At 44.8% G+C, this 21,426-nt stretch overlaps 1 protein-coding gene across 1 annotated transcript; it reads right to left on the bottom strand.

Annotated features, from left to right (window-relative positions):
• Nucleotides 1-663: 663 nt before the first annotated feature.
• On the bottom strand, nucleotides 664-20,455 carry Got2 (glutamic-oxaloacetic transaminase 2). Its single transcript, XM_051201881.1, has 10 exons — nucleotides 20,288-20,455; nucleotides 11,009-11,165; nucleotides 10,077-10,205; nucleotides 8,690-8,749; nucleotides 7,362-7,523; nucleotides 7,100-7,204; nucleotides 6,128-6,278; nucleotides 4,558-4,723; nucleotides 2,056-2,206; nucleotides 664-843 (listed from the first exon to the last, which is right to left on the bottom strand). Exons 1-10 carry the CDS (start codon nucleotides 20,374-20,376, stop codon nucleotides 721-723), a joined length of 1,293 nt encoding a protein of 430 aa, XP_051057838.1. The 5' UTR covers nucleotides 20,377-20,455; the 3' UTR covers nucleotides 664-720.
• Between the last annotated feature and the right edge of the window lie 971 nt (nucleotides 20,456-21,426).

The raw sequence follows: 21,426 nt of genomic DNA, 5'->3' as shown, positions 1-21,426 counted from the left end.
GGACACTGAAATAAAGTGCAGGTCCCCACTCTCCACGGTTTCTTGCTGATAAAGGAGGTTCTGGCATGAACAGAAAACTATGTAAGTCCTGACAGATGAGGTTAATGGTCAATCAAGCAGAATGGGCTGAAACTCTATAGAACAACAATGACAAGAGGAGACAGGCTGACCAGACACAACATCATTTACTGTCCTCGCTGAAGTGGCAACAGCAACAGACTTGTTGGTTTTGTAAAGCACAATTTCTGTTATGTGATCTGTTGACACAGTTGCTCCATACTGGGAGGACAAACACAAGGACAACTGTTGATGACAGGACAACTGTTGATGACAGAACTAGGTTTTTCCTTCTCACAACCTCTAATGTGAGTGGTCTCAGCTGGGTCCACAGGGGAGCCCCGATACCAACGGATGCTTCAGTAGTAAAGCTTCCGTTCCAATGCCATGGCTGACAGGGTTTTTGGTGTTTTGATTTTCTTGCATGTGTAAACTCTTTCAGAAAAGTTGGAGACAAAAGGGATAAGGGAGAGTTTGGTTTAGAGCCACCAAAGTTCCAGACACCAGCCGTGGAGGCCTCTGCCCGAGGAACACATTCCGTCGCTGAGTGTTATGCACTGTGGTTGGAAACACGATCTACTCACCACCACCCACCCACCCCTTATCCTGCACGTGAACTCTCATGAGCGCAAAGGTGGTCTCTGTTCCTTTGCACCCTGGAAATTACTTGGTGACCTGGTGAATGGCATGGGCAAGGTAGCCCACATTGCCAGAGGTGACCCCTGCCACAGAGATGCGGCCATCCTTTGTCATGTAGACTGAGAATTCCTTGGTTAGCCGCTCCACCTGTAGAGAGAAAAGAAGCTGACAATTATTCCCAGTGGGGAAATGTTTCCAGCCTTGATGGCACAGAACAGCCAACTTGTTAAAACAAAAAAATAACAAAATCTTAATTTTCTCACTTAAAACTAGAATTTGGTGTTTAGATAGAGTAAAAGAATAAAAAAAGCTATTTTTAAAGTAGGATGATGGGGCCCGTGAGATGGCTTGGCAGGTAAAGGTATATGCTACCAAGCCTCATAACCTGAGTTCATCCCTTTGGTGTTTAGATAGAGTAAAAGAATAAAAAAAGCTATTTTTAAAGTAGGATGATGGGGCCCGTGAGATGGCTTGGCAGGTAAAGGTATATGCTACCAAGCCTCATAACCTGAGTTCATCCCTAGAACTTGTATAGAGAGGAGAAAACTGACTCCTGAAGGTTGTCCTCTGACCTACACACATGCCATGGTATGTGCGCGCGTCCAGACAAGAAAAATAAATGTTAAGGAATTAAAGTAAAATTATGATTTCCAAGGTGTAACAGGTGACAAAACAAACAAACAAACAAACAGCAAAAAACCAAAACTAAAAACCCAGACTAAGCAGACTTGGAATTCACTCATGTAGCAGCCGTTTCCCCTCACCCTTGATGCACCAGCACGCAAACAAGCCATTACATACCATGGGCAAAGTCCTGGGTTTGATCCCCAGCACCACAAAAAGCCAAAAAAACCCGAACACCCCACAAAAGTCCCCTCCATCCCAAGCCACTACTAACAGCAAGCTGGAAAAACAACAACAAAACAAAATAGCAAAAAATAAAAAACAAACAACCCCTCTCTCACTAGGTATGCACTTCAGAAGACTGCAACACCATGGGGGTACAGACAAAAACAAACAAACAAACAAACAAACAACAAGTAATAATGGAGAAAATAAGGCCAGGGAGGTGACACACACCCTAACTAGTGACAATGACTGCAGTCCCAGGTACAGGGTGAGGTGTGGATGCTGGAGCCTAAGTGACCAGCCTGGGCAACATTAATGATCTCATAACAACACAGCACCACCACCACCACCACCACCAACCCCGGGAACAGCACCGCTTGCCACCTGTTCCTAAATGGACTCAAGATTAAGGAAACAAATTTGTAGGTGACTGCTGACAAATTCTGGCTTACCCTTAAAGGACAGGTCTGCTGTCTACTGGTTGGCTGTGGAGAATCAGAGCCTACTCACCTGCTCAGGCTTTAGGCCAGTGAAACAGAACATGCCGATCTGGTCGGTGATGTGCTGCCAATTGTGGGAGGACCCCTCTTTCTTCAGGTTGGAGACCAACTGGGTCCTCATGCTAATGATGCGGTCGGCCATGCCTTTCACTTCTTGCAACCTGTTAGGAAAGAGACAGGATTCTTGCTCTGGCCAAGCATTCTGTTTCACTCGAGTTCTTCTCCTGAATGCCTTAATCCCAGTCCTTAACTGGGTCACACAGTCGGTGGGTGGTGAACAATGATTTTAAGTGTTCTGTTTTTTTATTGTAAGTACTTTGTATAGCAACTTTAGAAAAAGTATGTGTGAGGGCATTTTGCCTGCAGTGTATACACCACATGAGTGCTTGGTGCCACTGGAGGCCAGAACAGAGTGTTGGATCTCCTGGAGCAAGAGTTAAGGGCGTTGTGAGTCACCATGTAGATGCTGGGAATTGATCCCAGGTCCTCCAGCATTGCAGCCAATGCTCTTAACACCTATGCCACCTCTCCAGCCCCAGATAGGTTAACTTTTATGCTTAACATACCTGAGTACCGAGGAAAGTTTAAATATCATTTGAAAATGGGAAGGCTAAGCTGTGGGTTAAACAGTAAAATGACCTTTTTTGTTTTTTTATTTTGAGACAGGGTTTCTCTGTGTAACCCTGGCTGCTCTACAACTCACTCTGCAGACCAGGCTAGTCTCAAACTCTGCCTCTAGAGTGCTGGGATTAAAGGCTTGTGCCACCACGGCCTGGCTAACATGACACTATTTTAACCTTGAAGTAAACAGTCTTGCCTTCATAACGAAGACGATAGTATAAGCCTACATGGTCTATGCCATATATAATAGGTGCTGAGGACTGAGATGTGGTTATAGCTCTTAGAAGGTTACAATGGAGGTTACAGGCCAAACTTTTAAATGGTGGCACAAGGCAGCACTGAACGGTTCTGGACTAAGGAGGGCCACTGAGAAGAAAGGGCCAATTCTGTCTGGGACTGAAGAGGACAGTCCTGTGTGCAGACAGCCCAGCTTGCTTGATTCTCAAGTCTTCCCTTTTCTCAGAACTGCCAGCTATATCCATTCCCATGCCCTTCAGGGATTTCTTTGGTTGGCTTTTGCCAACTGGACCACGATAATGACACTTCTCCTGCATTATGTACACTTTCATCAACAATCTCTCCATGACAACAACATGGGTGGCCTCATCAGAGCCTACAACTGCCAACAAAGGACTAAATGATTTTTGTTTAGTTGCTTGTTTTTCAAGACAAGAGTTGCCCTGTGTGTAGCCTTAGCTATCTTCAAACTCACAGAGATCCGCCTATCTCTGCTCCCCAAGTACTAGGATTAAAGGTATGCCACCACTGCCTGCCTAAATAGTATTTTTGAGTCACCGAGCTGGGAATGGTGGTGAACACCTGCAAAGCTAGCACCTAGGAGGTGGAGGGCGGAGGCGGAGGCAGGGATTGCTGTGTTAGAGACCAGCCTGGGCTACAGTGTGTAAGAAACCTTATCTTAAATAAAAAGCAGAAAGAAGCAGTTGACATTTGGCTTTACCACACACAGGCCATTCCTGGCTTCACCACACCACAGGTTACTCCTGGCCAGAGCATAGTTACTTCTGGCCTTTGAGATCAGGTTTTTAATTTTTGGCAACAAGAGCTACTCAACTTTATTTATTCTTAAGACCTGGGTCCTACAGGGACTAAGCATGTGACCTGTGTACCCTACATTGCTCACTTTGCCAAACCCAGCCACCCCCTTCCTGCCAGAGAACCGAGTTCTGACTTCTTACAATATCAGCCAGGTGTTTCCTGATGGGCCATCTTCTCTAGCTCCCCGAACACTACTTTGTTTTTTGCTTTTGAGGCAGGATGGCATGAAGTCCAGGACAGCCTCAAATTCACTTTATAGCCAAGACTGGTCTTTCCTGGGACTGGGGTTATGAATGGGTTTGAACTACTACATGGGTGCTGAGAATTGTACCCAGGTCCTCTGCGAGAGCAGTTAAGTGCTCTTAAATGCTGAGTTAGCTCTCTAGTCCAAAATAAGTCTTTAAAAAGTTATTTAAAAAGATTAACATTAGAGAATAGGCACTGAGATTAAATATAGATAACAAAACCCTAAGCGCACAGAAACACTGATTCAGTGTTAGCCAGTGAGAATAGTGCAGGGAGGGGCTGGGGATACAGCAGAGAGGAGTACTTGCCTCTGGGCATGAAACCAGAGGTCTGACCTCCATCCAGCACCACAAACAAAAGTATCTTTTAGAAGAGGTTTCCTATGCTAGGTACTTCAATTGAACTCGATTTTAAGGGGAGGCAGGCTTTACTAAAAGTAGAGATTATAGACCAAAAGAGGCTGGCTGCTGCTTCTGAATTCATGGGGAAATAACTTAGCTGTGCCAACAAAATGCATAGGCCTCTACTTCATTTTCCACATGGGGAACTGTGAGGTACCAGATGGCATGGAACAGCAAGGAATCATTACCACTGCTTTCTCAAGTCTGGGGAGGTCAGAATGGTTGCTGCAATCCGGGCACCATTGAGAGGGGGGTTGGAATACATGGGACGGATCAGGATCTTCAGCTGCGACTCCACTCGTTTGGCTTCATCCGTATCTTTGCAGATCACAGTGAAGGCTCCCACACGCTCACCTGAAAAGGCAGTGGGTGGATACTGTCTCCTAGGATGCTCAAACAAGCATTGAGGAAATTTGCTACATGGTATTTGTTCTGTCAGAAGAACCACAACAGTAATTATGTTTGAGACTGAGTATCACTCTGTATTACAGGCTTATAGACAGGTGCTTCTCCAGTCTCAGCCATCAGGGTGATGGGATTACAGGTATGAGCTACCACACCCTGCCCAATAGTTTCTTAATAGAAACAGCCTTTACTAAATAGAAAGTATTCAGGTCTCTTTTCAAATGTGTGTGTGTGTGTGTGCGCGCATGAGCGTGCACCGGGCGAGAAAGGGGGGGGGGGGGGAGGAGGTTTCGATTTACAGCCAGGCTGGCTTCAAACTCACAGATATCCTCTTGCCTCTGCCTCCCAAGTACTGGGATTAAAGATGTATGGCACCATGTCTAACATTATCAAAAAAAAAAAAAAAAAAAAAAAAATTTTTTTTTTAACTATTCTATTTCTGGAGTTGGAGTGGTATACCACTGTGCACATGGGAAGGTCAAAGAATGAAGGTCAGATGGCTCCACTTCACCTTGACTTAAGGTCAGAGTCCAAATCCACTATGGCTCTCTCAAGGTTAAACAACAGAATGTTTAGCCTGAGGTGTGGCTAAACTAATGGATGTCTTGTCTTGACAACAGAGTGTTTGGCCTAAGAAGTATCTAATAGATGTCTTACTTTGACAACAGGATATTTAGCCTAAGGTGTGGCTATTGCCTACCTTACCTTGACAACAGGATACTTGGTTTAGGGTATGGTTACCTGATGTTTTGGGTATTGAGAAGGTAATTACACTTGCTTGCTCTTTGTATCTTGGCAAGGGAGTCTCTTTGCCTTCCCCCACTTTTAATTGTACATAAAGACTGTGTGTAATAAACTTGGGGGCTTTTTCCCCAGTATTCACTGGAGTACCCTCCCAACTCTATCCTTCATCTCTGTATTTAGTATCTGTAATTTTTCTACCTGCCATTTCTTAATCCACACTCCCTCTCTCAGGCATGAACATGGGCAAGGACAAGAGGGCAGTTTGTGGGAGTTAGTTCTTTCAACCATGTGGGTTGAACTCCAGTCATCAGACTTGGTGGCAAGCGCCTTTACCTGCTGAGCCATATTGTTCCCCGCCCCATTTCTTTTTTGCCACAGGAATTTAAGGACATGGAAGATATGGATAAGAAAACCTACAGTACACTTTTTCTGTCTTAGGAAGACTACATATAACAAGCGCACTAATGTGCTACATGCAAGTGAGCACATACATACACACACCCATCCAGGAGCTACCTTGTCCCTCTAGATTTTCTGCTTTGTGGTGTCCTCCCCAAGCTCTCTGTTGAGCTCATCAGAACACACCTTACACTGGGTCCTCTAGCTTACCATATAGGCCCATGTTCTTGGCATATGACTGGCAGACGCAAACATTAATGCCCTGCTCGATGAAGTAGCGCACAGCCCAGGCATCCTTGTCACCATCACCACTGGCAAAGCCTTGGTAGGCCATATCAAAGAACGCAAAGAGATTCTTTTTCTGGGAAAGAACAAGAAGAGCAGAGTTTGAGAAAAGCACCCACAGATGCTGTTATTACATGTGCTATCATGGACCACATTTGTTCATCCAAACATAGTCAACAGTTTCTCCACACATGGCAGTAGGGAAGATGTCTGAATTCCAGAGTTAATTTATCAACATACTTTAAAGTATTATTATTATTATTTTTAAATATTTTGATGGCTATGGTTCCTCAACAAACACTGAGAAAAGGGAACCTTAATCTCTGGTGCAGGAGACACTTCCAAGGCCACAGTGGTCTGGGATATGATTTTTGGGCAGGACTAGTAGAATTCTGATAATTCCTATATCTAAAAGTGCTCTCTGCTGGGTCCTTCTGTGTCTCATTCTACGGAAGCTGAGATTTGATGGATGAGGTAAGAATGGGGGCAGAAGAAGACAGGGAAATTTTTCTCTCTAGGGATTTCGAACAGTGTCTTCTGTTACAGCCAGCTCTTCTAAAAATCAATGCTGAGCAAAGTAGCAAGAAAGGGCGGGGACATGAAGACGTGCTTAAAAGGATGAGCAAATAGCCACCAACCAGGACAGATGGAAGGGCCACCAGCGGGTCTCTGGGGCTAGAACAGTTGTTGTGCCAAAGACAAGTGTTAGAAGGTTTTATCAGAACTTACTACATCTAGGCTGAAGGATGAAAACTATTTTCAAGCTGTCTACATATCATCTATTATAAAACTGCTAATTTTGCAAAGGGGGAACCTGTTCCTGGCAGTTTATCCTTGTGTGGGTTTGGGAAAGACTCAAGGTTAAGCAATAAGTTACTGACATTTCATCCTGCTCACCTTGACCACTGCCGCGATTTCCTTCCACTGCTCTGGACGAGGGTCCACGCCAGTGGGGTTGTGAGCACAGGCATGCAGGAGGAGAACACTCTGCTCTGGGATTTTCTAAAGAGAAACAATCAAGATTTTACTGTGTAGCTTTAAAGGAAATAGCTGACATGCTACAGGTCACTGATGGCTGAGAAGGGAACAGAGACCTGGGAGTCAGAAAATGAAACCAGCTGGGAGATACTAAATGTTCAGCCTGGAAAGTCACACTTACTGAAATGTCTTCTATGGCTCCTGAGAAGTCAAATCCACAAGTCTTGGGGTCATAGTATCGATAACCTTGTAGCTGCATGCCAGCATCCCTGAAGATGGGCGTGTGATTTCCCCAGGATGGTTTGGGCAGAAAGACATCTCTGCTGAACTTAAAGAATCTTTGCTGAAAGATGGGATGAAAGGGAGTGAAGAAAGAGGGCAAAGAAAGGACAAGATGCTAGTATTTTTGAGACAGTTTCTTCCTCCTAACATTAGCAAGATGGCCTGGGTTGGGAGTCAGGCTTAAGTTATTCTGTCTATGAGATGAACACCTGTGCAGGCCTTGCTAATTTAGCATCCTTTACAGGGATTGTGCTAGTTGTCTAATGTCAACTAGACACACAAACTAGAGTTACCTGAAAGGAGGGAACCTTAATTGAGGGGAGGTCTCCGGTAGATCCAGTTGTAAGGCATTTTCTTAATTAGTGATTGATGGGAGAGGACCCAGGCCATTGTGAGTGGTTTCAGCCCTGGGCTGGTGATCCATAAGAAAGCAGGCTGAGCAAGCCATGGGAAGCAAGCCAGTAAGCAATATTACTCCTTAGTCTCTGCACCAGCTTCTGCCTTCAGAACCCTGCTCTGTTTGAGTCCTTGTCCTGACTGCCTTCAAAAATGAATGGCAATATAGAAGTGCAAGTCAAATAAACCCCTTCCTCCCCAACTTGCTTTTTAGTCATTTAAAAAAAAAAAAAAAAGATTTTATTTATTATGTATACAGTTACCTGCATGCATGCTTGCACACCAGAAGAAGGCACCAGATTTCATTGTTGTGAGCCACCATGTGGTTCCTGGGAATTGAACTCAGGTCCTCTGGAAGAGCAGCCAGTGCTCTTAACCTCTGAGCCATCTCTCCAGCCCTAGTCATGGTGCTTTTGATGTAGCAATAAAAACCCTAACTAAGAAGGGGACTAAATAAGTTAAAGCACATATTCCCTACTAATGATACATGCTGTGCTGGGCATATTGGCTCATGTTTTTTAATTTGGGAGCCAGAGGAAGGTGGATTTCTGTGAATTAGAAGCCAATCTAAGTGAGTTCTAGGACAGCCACAGATACATAGTAAAACCCTGTTTCAAAATGAATAAAAAACAAACAACCGTCCCCACCTACATGCTCAATTTGCTGACTCATCACTTTATTCCTTATAATTTCTCCACAGTACTTTTTTTTTTTTTCCCCAACCAGAGAACTGGAAACCTGCCAGTTCTGTGGAAAGAGGAAGCCCGATCAGGTGAGTAGCCACACACAGGACCTTAACTTAATGTTCTCTCTTGAAGGAGTTTCACTCACCAGAAAACTGGCTCCGATCCTTAAGGCTCCAGTTCCAGAAATAGTCTGCACGGTGACAAACTGTTGGGGAGACACAGAGTCAGTTGCTCTACCCTTTGCACTGTAGAGCTTAATTCTTGTAGCTATTTCCTTGATTATTTATTTTTACAGAGATACTTATTTACTTTCTCTATATAAGTATGTTGTCTGCATGTTTATATGTGCACCATGTTCATGCCTGGTGCTCCAGGAAGTCAGAAGGCATCAGATCCCCTGGAACTTAGGACCTGAAGTCACACATGGTTGTGAGCTGCCACATACGTGCTGTTGGAATCAAAGCTGGGCTCTCTGAAAGAGCAACAGGTACTCTAAACCACTGAGCCATCACTCCAACCCCATTTAGTTATCTGTGCTGTGTGTATGGGGTGGGGGCGTGCACATGCTATGGCAGGGATGTACACGACAACTCTCTGGAGCTGGTTCTTCCTTTCAGCCTTTATGTGGGTTCTAGACATGGATTTCAAGTCATCAAGCCTGTGCAGAGAGCACTTTATCTGCTAAGTCAGATTGCTGACCTGACCCTTTAGAAGTGAATTCTGAATGGCTTTGTTAGAACCATCCACGTTACATGGAAAATTTTGGGACATTTCAATATGCCAAAGGAGTGATTTATGCACACAGTCACTACATTCAGGCACCATTTTAGAAATATGTAAAACCCAAGGAGCCTCTGAACAAGGTTCTTTACACAATGACAGTCAACAAGTCTATTAGGATAGTGTTAGTCTAATTTATTTTGTTTTTATTTTCTGTGAACCCAGGGCTTTTGCACATGCCAGCCCAGCATTCCACCAGTGAGCTATTAATATAGCCTCTCTCTATATATATTTTTACGTCTTAGGCTTAGGCAGAAACATAAATATGTAAGGGTATTCATTAAGACACATTTTCCTTCTTTTCTTACAAAATAAAGTAAGCCAGCCTGCTCGTGCATCTTTTAGAATTATGGTCTTCTCTCTGTCCATGCCCACCTGGGCTGTGACAAGGCAATAGAAGACAGCCACACATCTTCCCTGCCTGGCCCCCAGTCTACTCATGGCTGGTTCCCTGTTGCTTCTCCTGCCCAAGCTGGAAGCTTAACAGTGAACGTGGGAACTAATTACAGGCATTTCTAATGCATATTCAATATAAACAGATGAAACTCATCGGCACCAACAGCAAACTGGGCCAAATTCTGTCCAATTTTCAAGATAATTGATATAGCTAAATTTCCCATCTAGAAAGCAGTTATTAGTAAATGTGGCCACCCCAGTCATCACACACATATAAACTGAGTTAACATTCCCTGGTGTTTTAAATCACTAGGTATGAACACAGGCTATAGGAAGCTCAGCCCTGCCCGGCTTACCCGGCCACTTTTTAGCACTTCGTTGTTCTCCCCCAGGGCCAGTGCTGCAGAAGCCTTACAGAATTCTGCCAGCCCCCCGATAGGCAGGTATTCTTTGTCCAAATTCTTTGCAGCAATCTGGGCCTCTGCCTAAAGAAGAGAAAGTAAGTTTTAGTTTCTTGTCCCTGCTTCAACTACTGTGATGACAACAAATATTTTATGAGGTAAATGTCAGAAGAAAATCCATCCACACTCCAACCCCCTCACTTTAAGATGTTACTATTTGGGAAAAATATGATCTTTTTGCTCATCTGGGCGTGGCCACTTGGCAAATAAATATATCTTAAGAAATAAGCCAGGCAATGGTGGGGCAGTCCTTTAATTTCAGGACTTGGGAGGCAGAGGTAGGCAGAGTTCAGTGAAGATCAAAAATCAGGCACTTTTAGGATTTTTATTGTGATGTTGGGCAAACACAGAGCCTTTTGCATGCCAGGAAACACTCTACCACATCTAGTATCTCCAGCCTTGAATAACTTTAAAACTAATGGAAATATTATTAATAAAAATGAAACAAAAGTAGAGGATGAAAGAAGTTATGTATTTCAGCAGAAAGGGTAGACAGCACATGCCTCTATACATGGATTTCACCACAGCAATCAAGATGAGAGAGATGGAAAATAACAATGGTAGCCTCATCCACAGCTGGCTGCTCCTCTTGTACCCTGCAGGATTAGGCACCATGCCTGATTTTTGACCTTGGAGAAGACTATGTGGCTATGATCTACTTTCACAGCTAAGAAAGATAAAAGCTTAGAAAAGCCAGGTGATTCACAAAGCCAGTGCTAGAACCAGAACTTGGGCCACTGAGAATGGGCCAGCATGCATGCCTTTTGTTCCTTTTGGATCCCTTCAGGTTCCATACCCTGTGGCAGCAGGACAGGTGCCAAGCTCACCTTCCGGACACTGGGGAGCACGTAAGGCTTCCCGTTATCATCTCGGTAGGCACCAACTCCCAGATTCATCTTTTTGCTGTTGGTGTCTCTCTTGAAGGCTTCAGTAACTCCCAGGATGGGATCTGGGGGTCCCATTTCTACATGGGCCCACCAGGAGCTGAAATGAAAAATATTTTATGTCAAGCCACACGAGCTATGGCCAGATATGTCTCCAATCTGCCAAAGGTCCATTTTGGCACGTGTTACACAGAGGTTACAAACACAGGGAGCAGCTATCCAATAGCACAAAAGCCCCCAGAGACTAGAGATCAGTATTTTCAACACAGGCACAGAAAGAGAGGACGTGTACAGGTTGAAAAGAAAAATTTCGTTCAACTGATTAATGAATAACGAATCATGAAATTGCAGGTAAACAGGCAGAACTAGAAAATATTATATTATAAATGGGATTACCCAGACCCAGAGAGACAAATGTCACCTGTTCTCTCATTTGTGATTCCTAGTTTGGAATCTTTGTTAGTCTGTTTTGAGACAGGGTTTCTCTGTGTACCTTTGAAGCCTCTCCTGACACTTGCTCTGTAGACTAGGATGGCTTTGAACTCACGGAGATCCACCTACCTCTGCCTCCCAAGTACTGGGATTAAAGGCATGCAGTACCACTGCTTGGTCTAGTTTGGAATCATTATATGTGTATGTAACCTGGGGCTACCACATAAACCACAGAAGACAAAAGAGACCACGTGGGCAAAGGAGAGAGTATACTCTAGAGAGGGGGATGGGACACAGGCACCATGAAGGGGGAAATGGAGGAAAATGGGGAGTTTAAGAATGTTTTAACATTTACACACACACACACACACACACACACACACACACACACACACAGAGAGAGAGAGAGAGAGAGAGAGAGAGAGAGAGAGAGAGAGAGAGAGAACAGACTTGGGTGACCATGTTTCTCAAGAGCATTAGACTAGCCAACGAAAGTCCCACTGCCTGGCATGGAAAAAGTTACATCAGATTGTTGGTCAAGGGAGTCTAAGAGACTCCCAAAATGATATGGCTATTGCTGTTGTCCTTGGTTGCTTCTCAGAAATTGAAGGGAAGGCCCTATTGTTGAAAATACCATGTCAGGCACAAGGCTTGGAGAAATGTGGAACTGGTCTGGAAGCTTCCTCCTGGTGACTAGCTCCCAAAGTATCCTAAAATGCTATGCAAGCTGCCAAGGGAGAGAAGCAATCCTACTGTAGCCCTACCCAGGATAAAACCACCCAACACAGAAAGATAGTTTCAAGGATGCAATAATGGTGCTGTATCTTGGGGCAATCAACAGCTGTCCAGTCAACAGGAGGGAATTCACACCTGGTACTATAAATCTAGCCAACTATCTGTGATGTGTAAGATCAACAACCCTAGAGGAGAGCTTACTACTGTCACATTCCTAAATCAGTATACTTTTAAACTGTGTTCTAAGTATTTATCCTTATGGCCAAAGTTGAGTGGCTTACATTTTCTTCATTAGTCAGCAAGTTCTGTGCAGGATAGCCAGCTAGGTCCATGCTGGGATCAGAATTCCTTTTTAATGATTGAGAAGCACATCCTCTTAACACTGGGTGTCTCTTCAGCCTGACTCCACCTTATTTTGGAGACAGGATTTCTCACTAGAGCTGGAGCTCACCAGTTTGGCTCAAGTAGCTTGTGAGCCCCAGGTTCTACCTGTCTCAGCACACACCACAAGGTTTCAGACATCTACCACTGTGTCCAACTTTTACAAGGGTGCTAGTTATCTGAACTCAGATCCTCATGCCTACATGCAAAGGACTTCACCCACTGAGCTGTTTCCTCAGCCCCACTTCAACAGTCACCCACTGATGTCCACTAGAGTCACCTGAGCCAGGTGACTATACTGTTAAAGCAGTGCCCCTCATCTTTCCCTGTTTCTTGGTAAACCACAAGATGTAACAGAACATTCAATATCCATTTCCCAGCTTGCTTTCCCTCCCTCCCTCCCTCCCTCCCTCCCTCCCTCCCTCCCTCCCTCCCTCCCTCCCTCCCTCCCTCCTTTCTTTCTTTCTTTCTTTCTTTCTTTCTTTCTTTCTTTCTGAGACAGGGTTTCTTTGAATTGTTTTGGAGCTTGTCCGGAACTAGCTCTGTAGACCAGGCTGGCCTCGAACTCAGAGAGATCCATTTGCCTCTGCCTCCTGAGTGCTGGGACTAAAGGTGTGCACCACCAACGCCCGGATCATTTCTCAGCTTTCTTATATATCCTCTTTTAATTTTGTTTAGTTCACATGTGGCCAATAGGCTAGTGGCTGCAATCAGTGACTGAATCAGTTTTATGTGCTAAGCATTCTAAGGAAGTGTATAGAAGGATGTCAGAAGTCTACTGTTTATTAGGTAAGAGTTGATAATCTCTCATGTGCATGCATGTACACAGACTGGGGAAGGGAGGGGAGAGGGGGAGAGAGAGAGAGAGAGAGAGAGAGAGAAAACACCACTATGTCTGGCTTATGTAGTTGCTGGGGCTTTGTGCATGTCATGCAATCTACCAGTTGAACAACATGTCCAACTCCTTGGTTTGTTTAAAATCTTCTGTGCCTCTGTCAATTTGGAGCTTATACAGGGATTTCTGCAGCTTAAAACAAACAAACCTCACCATGTGTCAATATTGTGGAAAGACTAAGGACCTAACTGACATGTTTTTCACCTCTCCACAGCATTGATGGACTAGATTACAACATCCTGAAATAACAGGCTTTTGTTATACTTCTTGGTACTTACAGCATTCAAGACATAAATTTCCAGGCAAATGAGAAACCACATTTTTACTACTTTGAATGTGCTATTTTAAAATTTGTTTTTCAGCTTGTTTCATCCTCAACCAGCATAAGTTTAGGAAAAACAAATGCTGTATTAGATAATATTTAAAACAAGTAAAAGGCATAGCTGTTTTGAATAAAAATTAAATTACTGTTACTTACCAAAGTCTTAGTTATATAAACTCAAATTCCTAAAATGTTTCTAAGTTCATTGAAGGAGAACAACGGGGTAGGGACATGGGAAGAATTGAAGTGGGGAGTGGGAGCGTTGTAAGTGATATAAAATTCAGTGTACCCATGTATGAGATTCTCAAGATATTAAGAGAAACAATGATTAAAATTTTACATTAAGAAAGATGAATTATTATTGGGGAAAACATTAATTTCAATAGTACTTATTCCTATTCTCATTAATATATTTCACCTCTTAGGCGTCTCTTGGTTCTGACAGTTTTAGTTTCCTTGCTTTTGATGACCAGTATACACCACGGGTTAATTTAAGTTAAAAGAGCTAGCCAGAAATGAACTAAGGTAAGGCCAAGCATTCAGACCTAATATTAAGTGTCCATGTCATGACTTGGGAGCTGGTTGGTGGTCCGAAAGAAAAAGCCTGGTACAGGTCAGGACCCCCTTTTGATATTTTCTCATGATCAGGTTTGAGGAACAATTATATGTTCAATGTGTTAATTAATGGCTTGTTCACCTGGTAGATACACAGATAATTTCTGTGACTGGACAGACATTGATTTCTAAGTATATTTTATTTATTTTTGGTTTTCGAGACAGGGTTTCTCTGTGTAGCTCTGGAGCCTGTCCTGGCACTCACTCTGTAGACCAGACTGGCCTCGAACTCACAGAGATCCATCTGCTTCTGCCTCCCCAGTGCTGGGATTAAAGGCATGCACCACCAATGCTCGGCTGCTCCAGATTCTTTTTTACTCTTGAAACTTTCAGGAATCCAAAGAATTTTTGTTAATTTTTCTTCCTTACCTGAGATTTAGTTACACAAACAGCACAAGAGAATGGCAGCCTCCCTCAAGCATATGGCAGCCTTAGTCCTCACACTGGGACACAGAGAGGCCCGTGAAGTCTGCTGGAGTCATAGGTGTAGATGCAGCATCAGCCTTTGGCTAGAAGAGCTAGTCTACTCGGTCCTGTGGGCTAAGTGCTCTCTTCTGTCCCTCTCACCCCAGGGTGTCCTGGAACTGTGAGGCCACTTGCCCACTATTCTCTCTGCTGGGATCACTGTCTGGCTGGCTATAAATACAGTTCCTGAGCTTGCAGTGGGTGGTGTAGGCAAGTTGACTGGTTAGCTGAAGCTCCTCACAGAGCTCCTGTTTATGTGGGCTGGAACAATTAATATTGACTGTGCTGGAAACCAAAACTGAGAAACTTGTAAGTTATTAATCATGTGAAAACAGGAACCACAGAAACCATGTGGTGGTGATAGTGGTGGTGGTGGTGCATGCCTTGGGCAGGCAGATCTCTGTGAGTTTAAGGTCAGCCTGGTCTACAGAGCGAGTTCCAGGACAGCTAAAGCTACACAGAGAAACCTTGTCTCGAAAAAACAAAACACAACAAACAACGAAAGAAACCCATGCACATTACCCTAACTAACACCTAGTATTGCTATGAAAACTTTTGATCTGCTAGGTAAGTGTGTATGCTTATAATCCCAGCACCTGAGTAATATCTGTGTGTTTCAATTATGAAAGGATGTATGAGGAGGCCAAACTTGGATGGTGAATCTTAGTTCAATCTCTTTCCCTCTTTCTTTTTGGTTTATAACCTCCTGTGACAGTGAAGTTTTCACCTCCAATGGCTATCTTTGCATTTTGAAAATAGTAGTGTGGGCCTACTGGAGGGATGAACACTCATTGTATCGTGAGAACCGCAAAGATACTACATATCACAGTATGGGACATTCCTTATGATCCTGGCAGACTGATTTCAGAGCGCAGTATGTGCTTGCATAGCTGGGGTTCCTGTCTCCTTCACAGCAAAGGCCACATCTGCAAGAGCTCCAGGGGTGAGAGTGAGTCTGTCAGTGTCGATGTGTGTTCCTGTCACCACCTCGCTGTCGTCAGAGCAGCCTTTCTTCTTCCTAACAGGCCCAGGATGGCAAGCAAGTATCTGAGAGAATGTGGGAGAAGCCAAACTGTGGTCCCTGGTTATAACTGAAAAAAAGCTATGAAGTGTTACCAGTGTTTAAAGTTTGTCCAAACTGGATGGGCTAGTTCCCCTGGTGCGGTAATTACGTACGTACGTGTGTGTGTGTGTGTGTGTGTGTGTGTGTGTGTTGTTTAAAACAGTGCCAGACTATGTAGCTCTGACTGGCCTGGAGCTCACTCTGTAAATCAGGCTGGCCTGGAGCTCATAGACATCTGCTTGACTCTTACTGCTGGGATTAAATGTGTGGGCCACTAGGCCTGGCTATATAAACAAAGTCTTTAAGGCAGTGGTTCTCAACCTTCCTAAGTTGTAACTCTTTAATACAGTTCCTTATGTTGCGGTGATCCCTCCAACCATAAAATTATTTCATTGCTACGTCTAAGTATAATTTTGCCACTGTTATAAACAGTAATACAAATATCTGATATACAACTCTCAAAGGGGTCTTGACCCACAGGTTGAGAACCACTGTCTTAATTTAATTTAATTAATGATTATAAACTTGCTGTGTGCTACTGTGCTAGGAGACAGGATTGTTAAGAGTAAAACATTAATTCCTTCCCACCAGATTAGCTGTGTGGTGACCAGCAGGGAGATATCAACAGTGCAGCCTGGCTGTGATTCAATGATTTTGGTTCAGGGAACTGAGTATACTTTGGGGGAGACCCAGAAAAAGCCAACCAACCTCCTTAAAGGAAAACAGGGTTAAGGGGGCTTTTCGGAGGAAAAGTACGTGCAACACAGGCTTATGAATATGGTGGAAGGTATGCAAGTTGCACAGGAATTGGAAGTTACAGAAGCCAGACTCCAAGTGACTTAGGCTGAGTTCTCAAGTTCTTTCTGTAATCATTCATCTAGTCTCTGCCAAATGCTTCAGCAGGCACAGTGAATTATTCACTAGGATTTCCCTCTTAGCAATGTCCCTCTCAGCCTGCGGCCAGTTAGTACTCACCAGCCAGCCTCACTCTCCATGAATAATGGGGTTGGCAGGCTCAGCATGGCCGGGTGGGGCTCCCAACAGGAGAACTCAGCCTCCATAGCTTTGCTTGGTGGGTTACTAATTCTGTTATTCAAGAGCAGAGTTATCTGGCTTGGGATCTCCCAGGGTTTTACTTCTTTCAAAGGTCTCTTTTAACAGCCTGCCCTGGGTAAACTGCAGGGACTCAAACAGCTTACCACCTAAGAAGGGTGTGAATAAAGAGAGGCAAGAGAAGTGAAGAAAAATGACTCCAAATCTCATCTGTTCAAAGGGCATAGCCATAGCTATCTCACAGGGTTGGTGTAAGAATGACACACTCAGAAGATCAAGGCACAGAGTGGAGACCTGATGCTTGTTAACTGGCATTACTTCCAATGTCACTGTCATTTGTCACCATTTAGCTACTGGTATGCAGTCCTGGAAGACCAATATGTAGGGAATTAAAACAGCATATGGTCATAGGCATTTGTTGTCAAATGCATGCCTTTCTGGTTTTAAAATTATTGTTATTAGTTTACATTCTCATGTGACATCATCATCTTTTCCCATCCTTAGCTCTAGGTCAGGAATTTAAAAAAAAAAAAAAAATCGTTCCCTTTACTCTTTTTAACTGTTGCTATAAGCTGTGAGGAAGAAATACAAACTTTGAAACAATTCAAATAGGTTTTGGTTGTTTCTCTTCTCCAGTTCAGACAGAAGCCATGCAGCCACCTGCCTATGGACATCACTGTCATTAACTGCTGAGTGAAATGAATACTGTGAATGTCAAGGACACTCAAACCTCCAGAAAGCAACTTTCACTTTTAAAGAGGGTCCTTAAGTAATGACAGAGTTGCCCCTAATCCCAAGGACAGATGTATCATTCTTGTTTAATAACGTGAACAACACTTACATGAAATATGTAGCATATAAATTCTCTAGAAGCCTCAGCCATGAATATTCTCACATACCTCTTAAAAAGAATGCTCCAAACAATTTCAAAACACTGAATTTTAAGCATTCTAAGCACAGGAGCAGTAATCCTTTGATTAGCTGAGTGACCAAATTCCAGGTTCTCTATGTCCCTCATTATCCCACGCCTTAAAACTGTGAAGATTACAGACATGAAAGCAATGGCATTAGATGAAAACAAGAGCGCTCTGGGGGTAAACTGATAACCTATGGCCTGCAAAGTGATCCCTACCGATGCCCTTTGTACAGAAGGGCAAGGCCAAAAACATTGAGCAACAGTGACCACCCAACCAAAAGATGCTAGGTACAAAGTATTCAGATAAGCATTTCCAGCTCAAATGCTCTGTATTTCCCAAGGCTTAAACTGCTTCTGAAAAGCATTCCTTTAGTCATATTTATTTATGGTCTCACACTGAAACACAGGTTGGCCTGAAACTTACTTTGTGTAGCCCAGGAGAATGGCTTCAAACTCAGGACACTTTCCCTGTCTCAGCCTCCCAACACTGTGGTTTTGGTACATATTTTGCAGCACTATGGTTTCCTTTATGTGCAGATTTTGATCTAAGAATGCAAAACATTAAAATGCTACATTTGTTCACAAATAAGGGCTTAGAATTAAAATATGCAAAGTGAGAGGCATTCCATAGGCTAGGTTTATATCTCAATGGTAGAGTACTTACTTGCCTAGTATGAACAGAGGCCCTGGGTTCTATTCCCAGTGCAGGAAGGGAGAAGGAAGCTGGGTGTAGTAACACTGGGAAGGTACAGCAAGATCACTGCAGCAAGTTCCGGGCCACCATGGTGTCCATAGTAAGTTTCTGGCTAGCCAGGGAGGGCTACATAGTAACTCCATTTCAAACTACAAAAACTAGACAAACAAAAACCATGCTGGACACTGCAGTAAGTGTTTAGATACAACTCTGAACAAAGTTGCCAAGGACTCTGCTCTCCCTACCTTAAGTTCCAACTGGGAAAAGACAGTCATACCCAAAGGAGGGGGACCTCCCCAAGCAGTTTAAACAAATCTTAGGCCTTTCAGTTATATACATAAAACAAGGGATATTTTAAGGTTAAGATAAAGGGAAAGCAGATTTTCTTCTGCCCATAAGTACTCCTTTTTGTCCTCCAAATCTGTGGCATAAATAGTGTTTCCCTAATTCTCCTCATCAGGTGGCTAGGCTTAAAAGGGCACACATTGGCAATGAGCCAAAAGTGGCTCTGGACAGGACAGACCGTTCTGCTGGCTTGAAGACTACCTCAACACGTTCAAAGGAAAGGCCAAGGCAAGTATAAAACTAAGTAGGAGCACTCAAGGAGACTGCCTCAAATCTGCTTTCTTGGGTGATATGGCTCTTCTGGCTCAGGGAAGAATTAGGAATTACTAGCTCCACTTAGGCCCTGAACTTTCTTTCAGTAAATCTCAGTTCAAGATGACACATTTGTCATTTTTTAAAAAGTGAAGTCACTCCTCTGTCTTGCTCACAGCTGCATCACCGGCAGCTGGTCCAATGCCTGGCTCCGACAAAGTGGGTTACGAAATATTTAAGGGACGAAAGGGCCAACTGAGATGGAGAGAAAGATTGATGGCTCCCAGTCAGCCGAATCTCCCAAGGGCTTAAAACAAATAAAGTGCATCACACTACACACTTCAACTCTTTCCCATCCAAAGGCCAGATAGGTCTAAAGGGGGGAGGGGTGTCACCAGGTACTAGAGTGACGACACCAAGGGAAGGATGCGCTACACCAAGGTCACGGATGCAGGAAGAAACGCGGGGTCTCGGTATCCGGAGAGACTCTCTCCATGTGATCACATTCCCCTCGGATACACACGCAGCAGTCAGATCCCATGCTGTACGGCCAGATAGAACCCTCTGGACCCGGACAAGTGGGCCAGCTGCCCCGCAGGGCAGCTGGTCAAGGGCATGCGCGCCCCCCAGCACCACAGCCAATCGGTGACACGCAGCGCCGGCACCATAGCCAATCGGCGAGAGGCTGGCCCGGCGCAGCCGCCCACGTGCTCACCCCTCGCCCCGCACCCCACCGCGCGTAGTTACCATCTGGGACCCCAGTCACCCGCCGGAACTGGGGTCCGGGTGCATCTGAGAACCATAATTCCCGTCCCCAGGGATTGCGATGGCTCGCTGTCCAGCGATGCAGGGGAGGAATGAGGGGTTCTAAGGGTCACCGTGGGGCGCGGACACTCAGCCCCGGGGCAGGAACCCCCTTGGGAACACGGAAGAGTGAGGATGCGTGCGTGTGTTAGCGCGCGGGTCTGGGTGCAGGTGCCGCAGAGTCCACGCTCGGCTGGGCAGGGACAGGCCCGCGGTCCCGCTCCATCTCAGTATCCCTCGATCGGCTCACCTGGCTCTGGCAGAGGCTGCGGCCGCAAGGCCTGGGTGAAAGACGGCAGCCACCCCGGAGAGGACGCGGCTGGAGTGCAGCAGGGCCATGGTGGGCGGCAAGACGGCAGTGGACAGTAGCAGAACCGAGAGCTCGGGAAGCGTCCGCAGGCACAGAGGCGCGGGCTCCTAAAAGGTGAGGACACTGACTTCCCTGGGCGTGGCTAGAGCGGCGGGAGCGAGCCTTGTCACAGCGGCCCCTGGTGGTCGGGGGCAGAACGAGGACGCCTCCATGGAGGTCATGGAAACCTGCAAGGACGCCGCTGATCCCCGCCCGTGAAACGTGCGAAGCTTGCAGTGTGAGGATGCGCAGAACGCGGCGCTCAGCGCTCTGCATCCAATCATCTGGTCCCTCAAAGGCAGCAGCTAGTGTGCCAGTTTGAAAGACGGGAAGTATGCTGACGCCAAGGAAGTATTTTTTCCTAAAGCCACACAACACAGCCTTCAAGACACAATGTAGCCTTACTTTCGACCCTTTATTCACCAGCCGGACTTTCCCTAAATGCAGGTCTCTTAATGTCCTGAATGCTTCCATGTCTCTGTTACAGAGAGGGCAGCAGTTGTGAGGATTAGCTGAGATTAGCCGATTATGACTAAAAACAAGGCCTAATTAGTAAATACAGAATAACCCAGGACCAGCGACAAACACTTGCATGTCTTATCGTCATAATTCTGTTTGGAAGAAATGAATACGTTTTTTAAGGGGGGGCAGAGGATGAATTTGAGACAAGCCTACAAATTGGGCAAGTCCACTTTATAAACATAAAATATTTCTATTTCCTAGGCACTCTTCTTAGAAATCTGTATAGAATTGAATCTCTTGTCAGTTTAATTTGTTCTCTGTCACAGCATGTGCTCCAAACCAGGCCCAGCCACCCATCGTCAAAAACAAAAAGTCAAATTACTAGTGGAAAACAGAAAAAGATTTACTCAATTTGGCCACATTGGGGAGCTGGACAAAGATGGCCAGGTAAACCCCTTTTCCAAAGTTTGCCTTCAGGGTTCTGGGCACTAAAATTTAAATAGAGGGACAAAGGTTTCCAGTCAAAGTGTGGTCCTGCCTGCTAGTGGCCCACCTTTAAGGTGGTCTGACAAATTGTT

The sequence above is a fragment of the Phodopus roborovskii genome, unplaced genomic scaffold (assembly GCF_943737965.1).
Source record: "Phodopus roborovskii unplaced genomic scaffold, PHOROB, whole genome shotgun sequence".
Classification (NCBI taxonomy): Eukaryota; Metazoa; Chordata; class Mammalia; order Rodentia; family Cricetidae; genus Phodopus; species Phodopus roborovskii.
The sequence above is the reverse complement of the archived record's forward strand: the minus strand, read 5'-3'. Positions and strand labels throughout refer to the sequence as shown.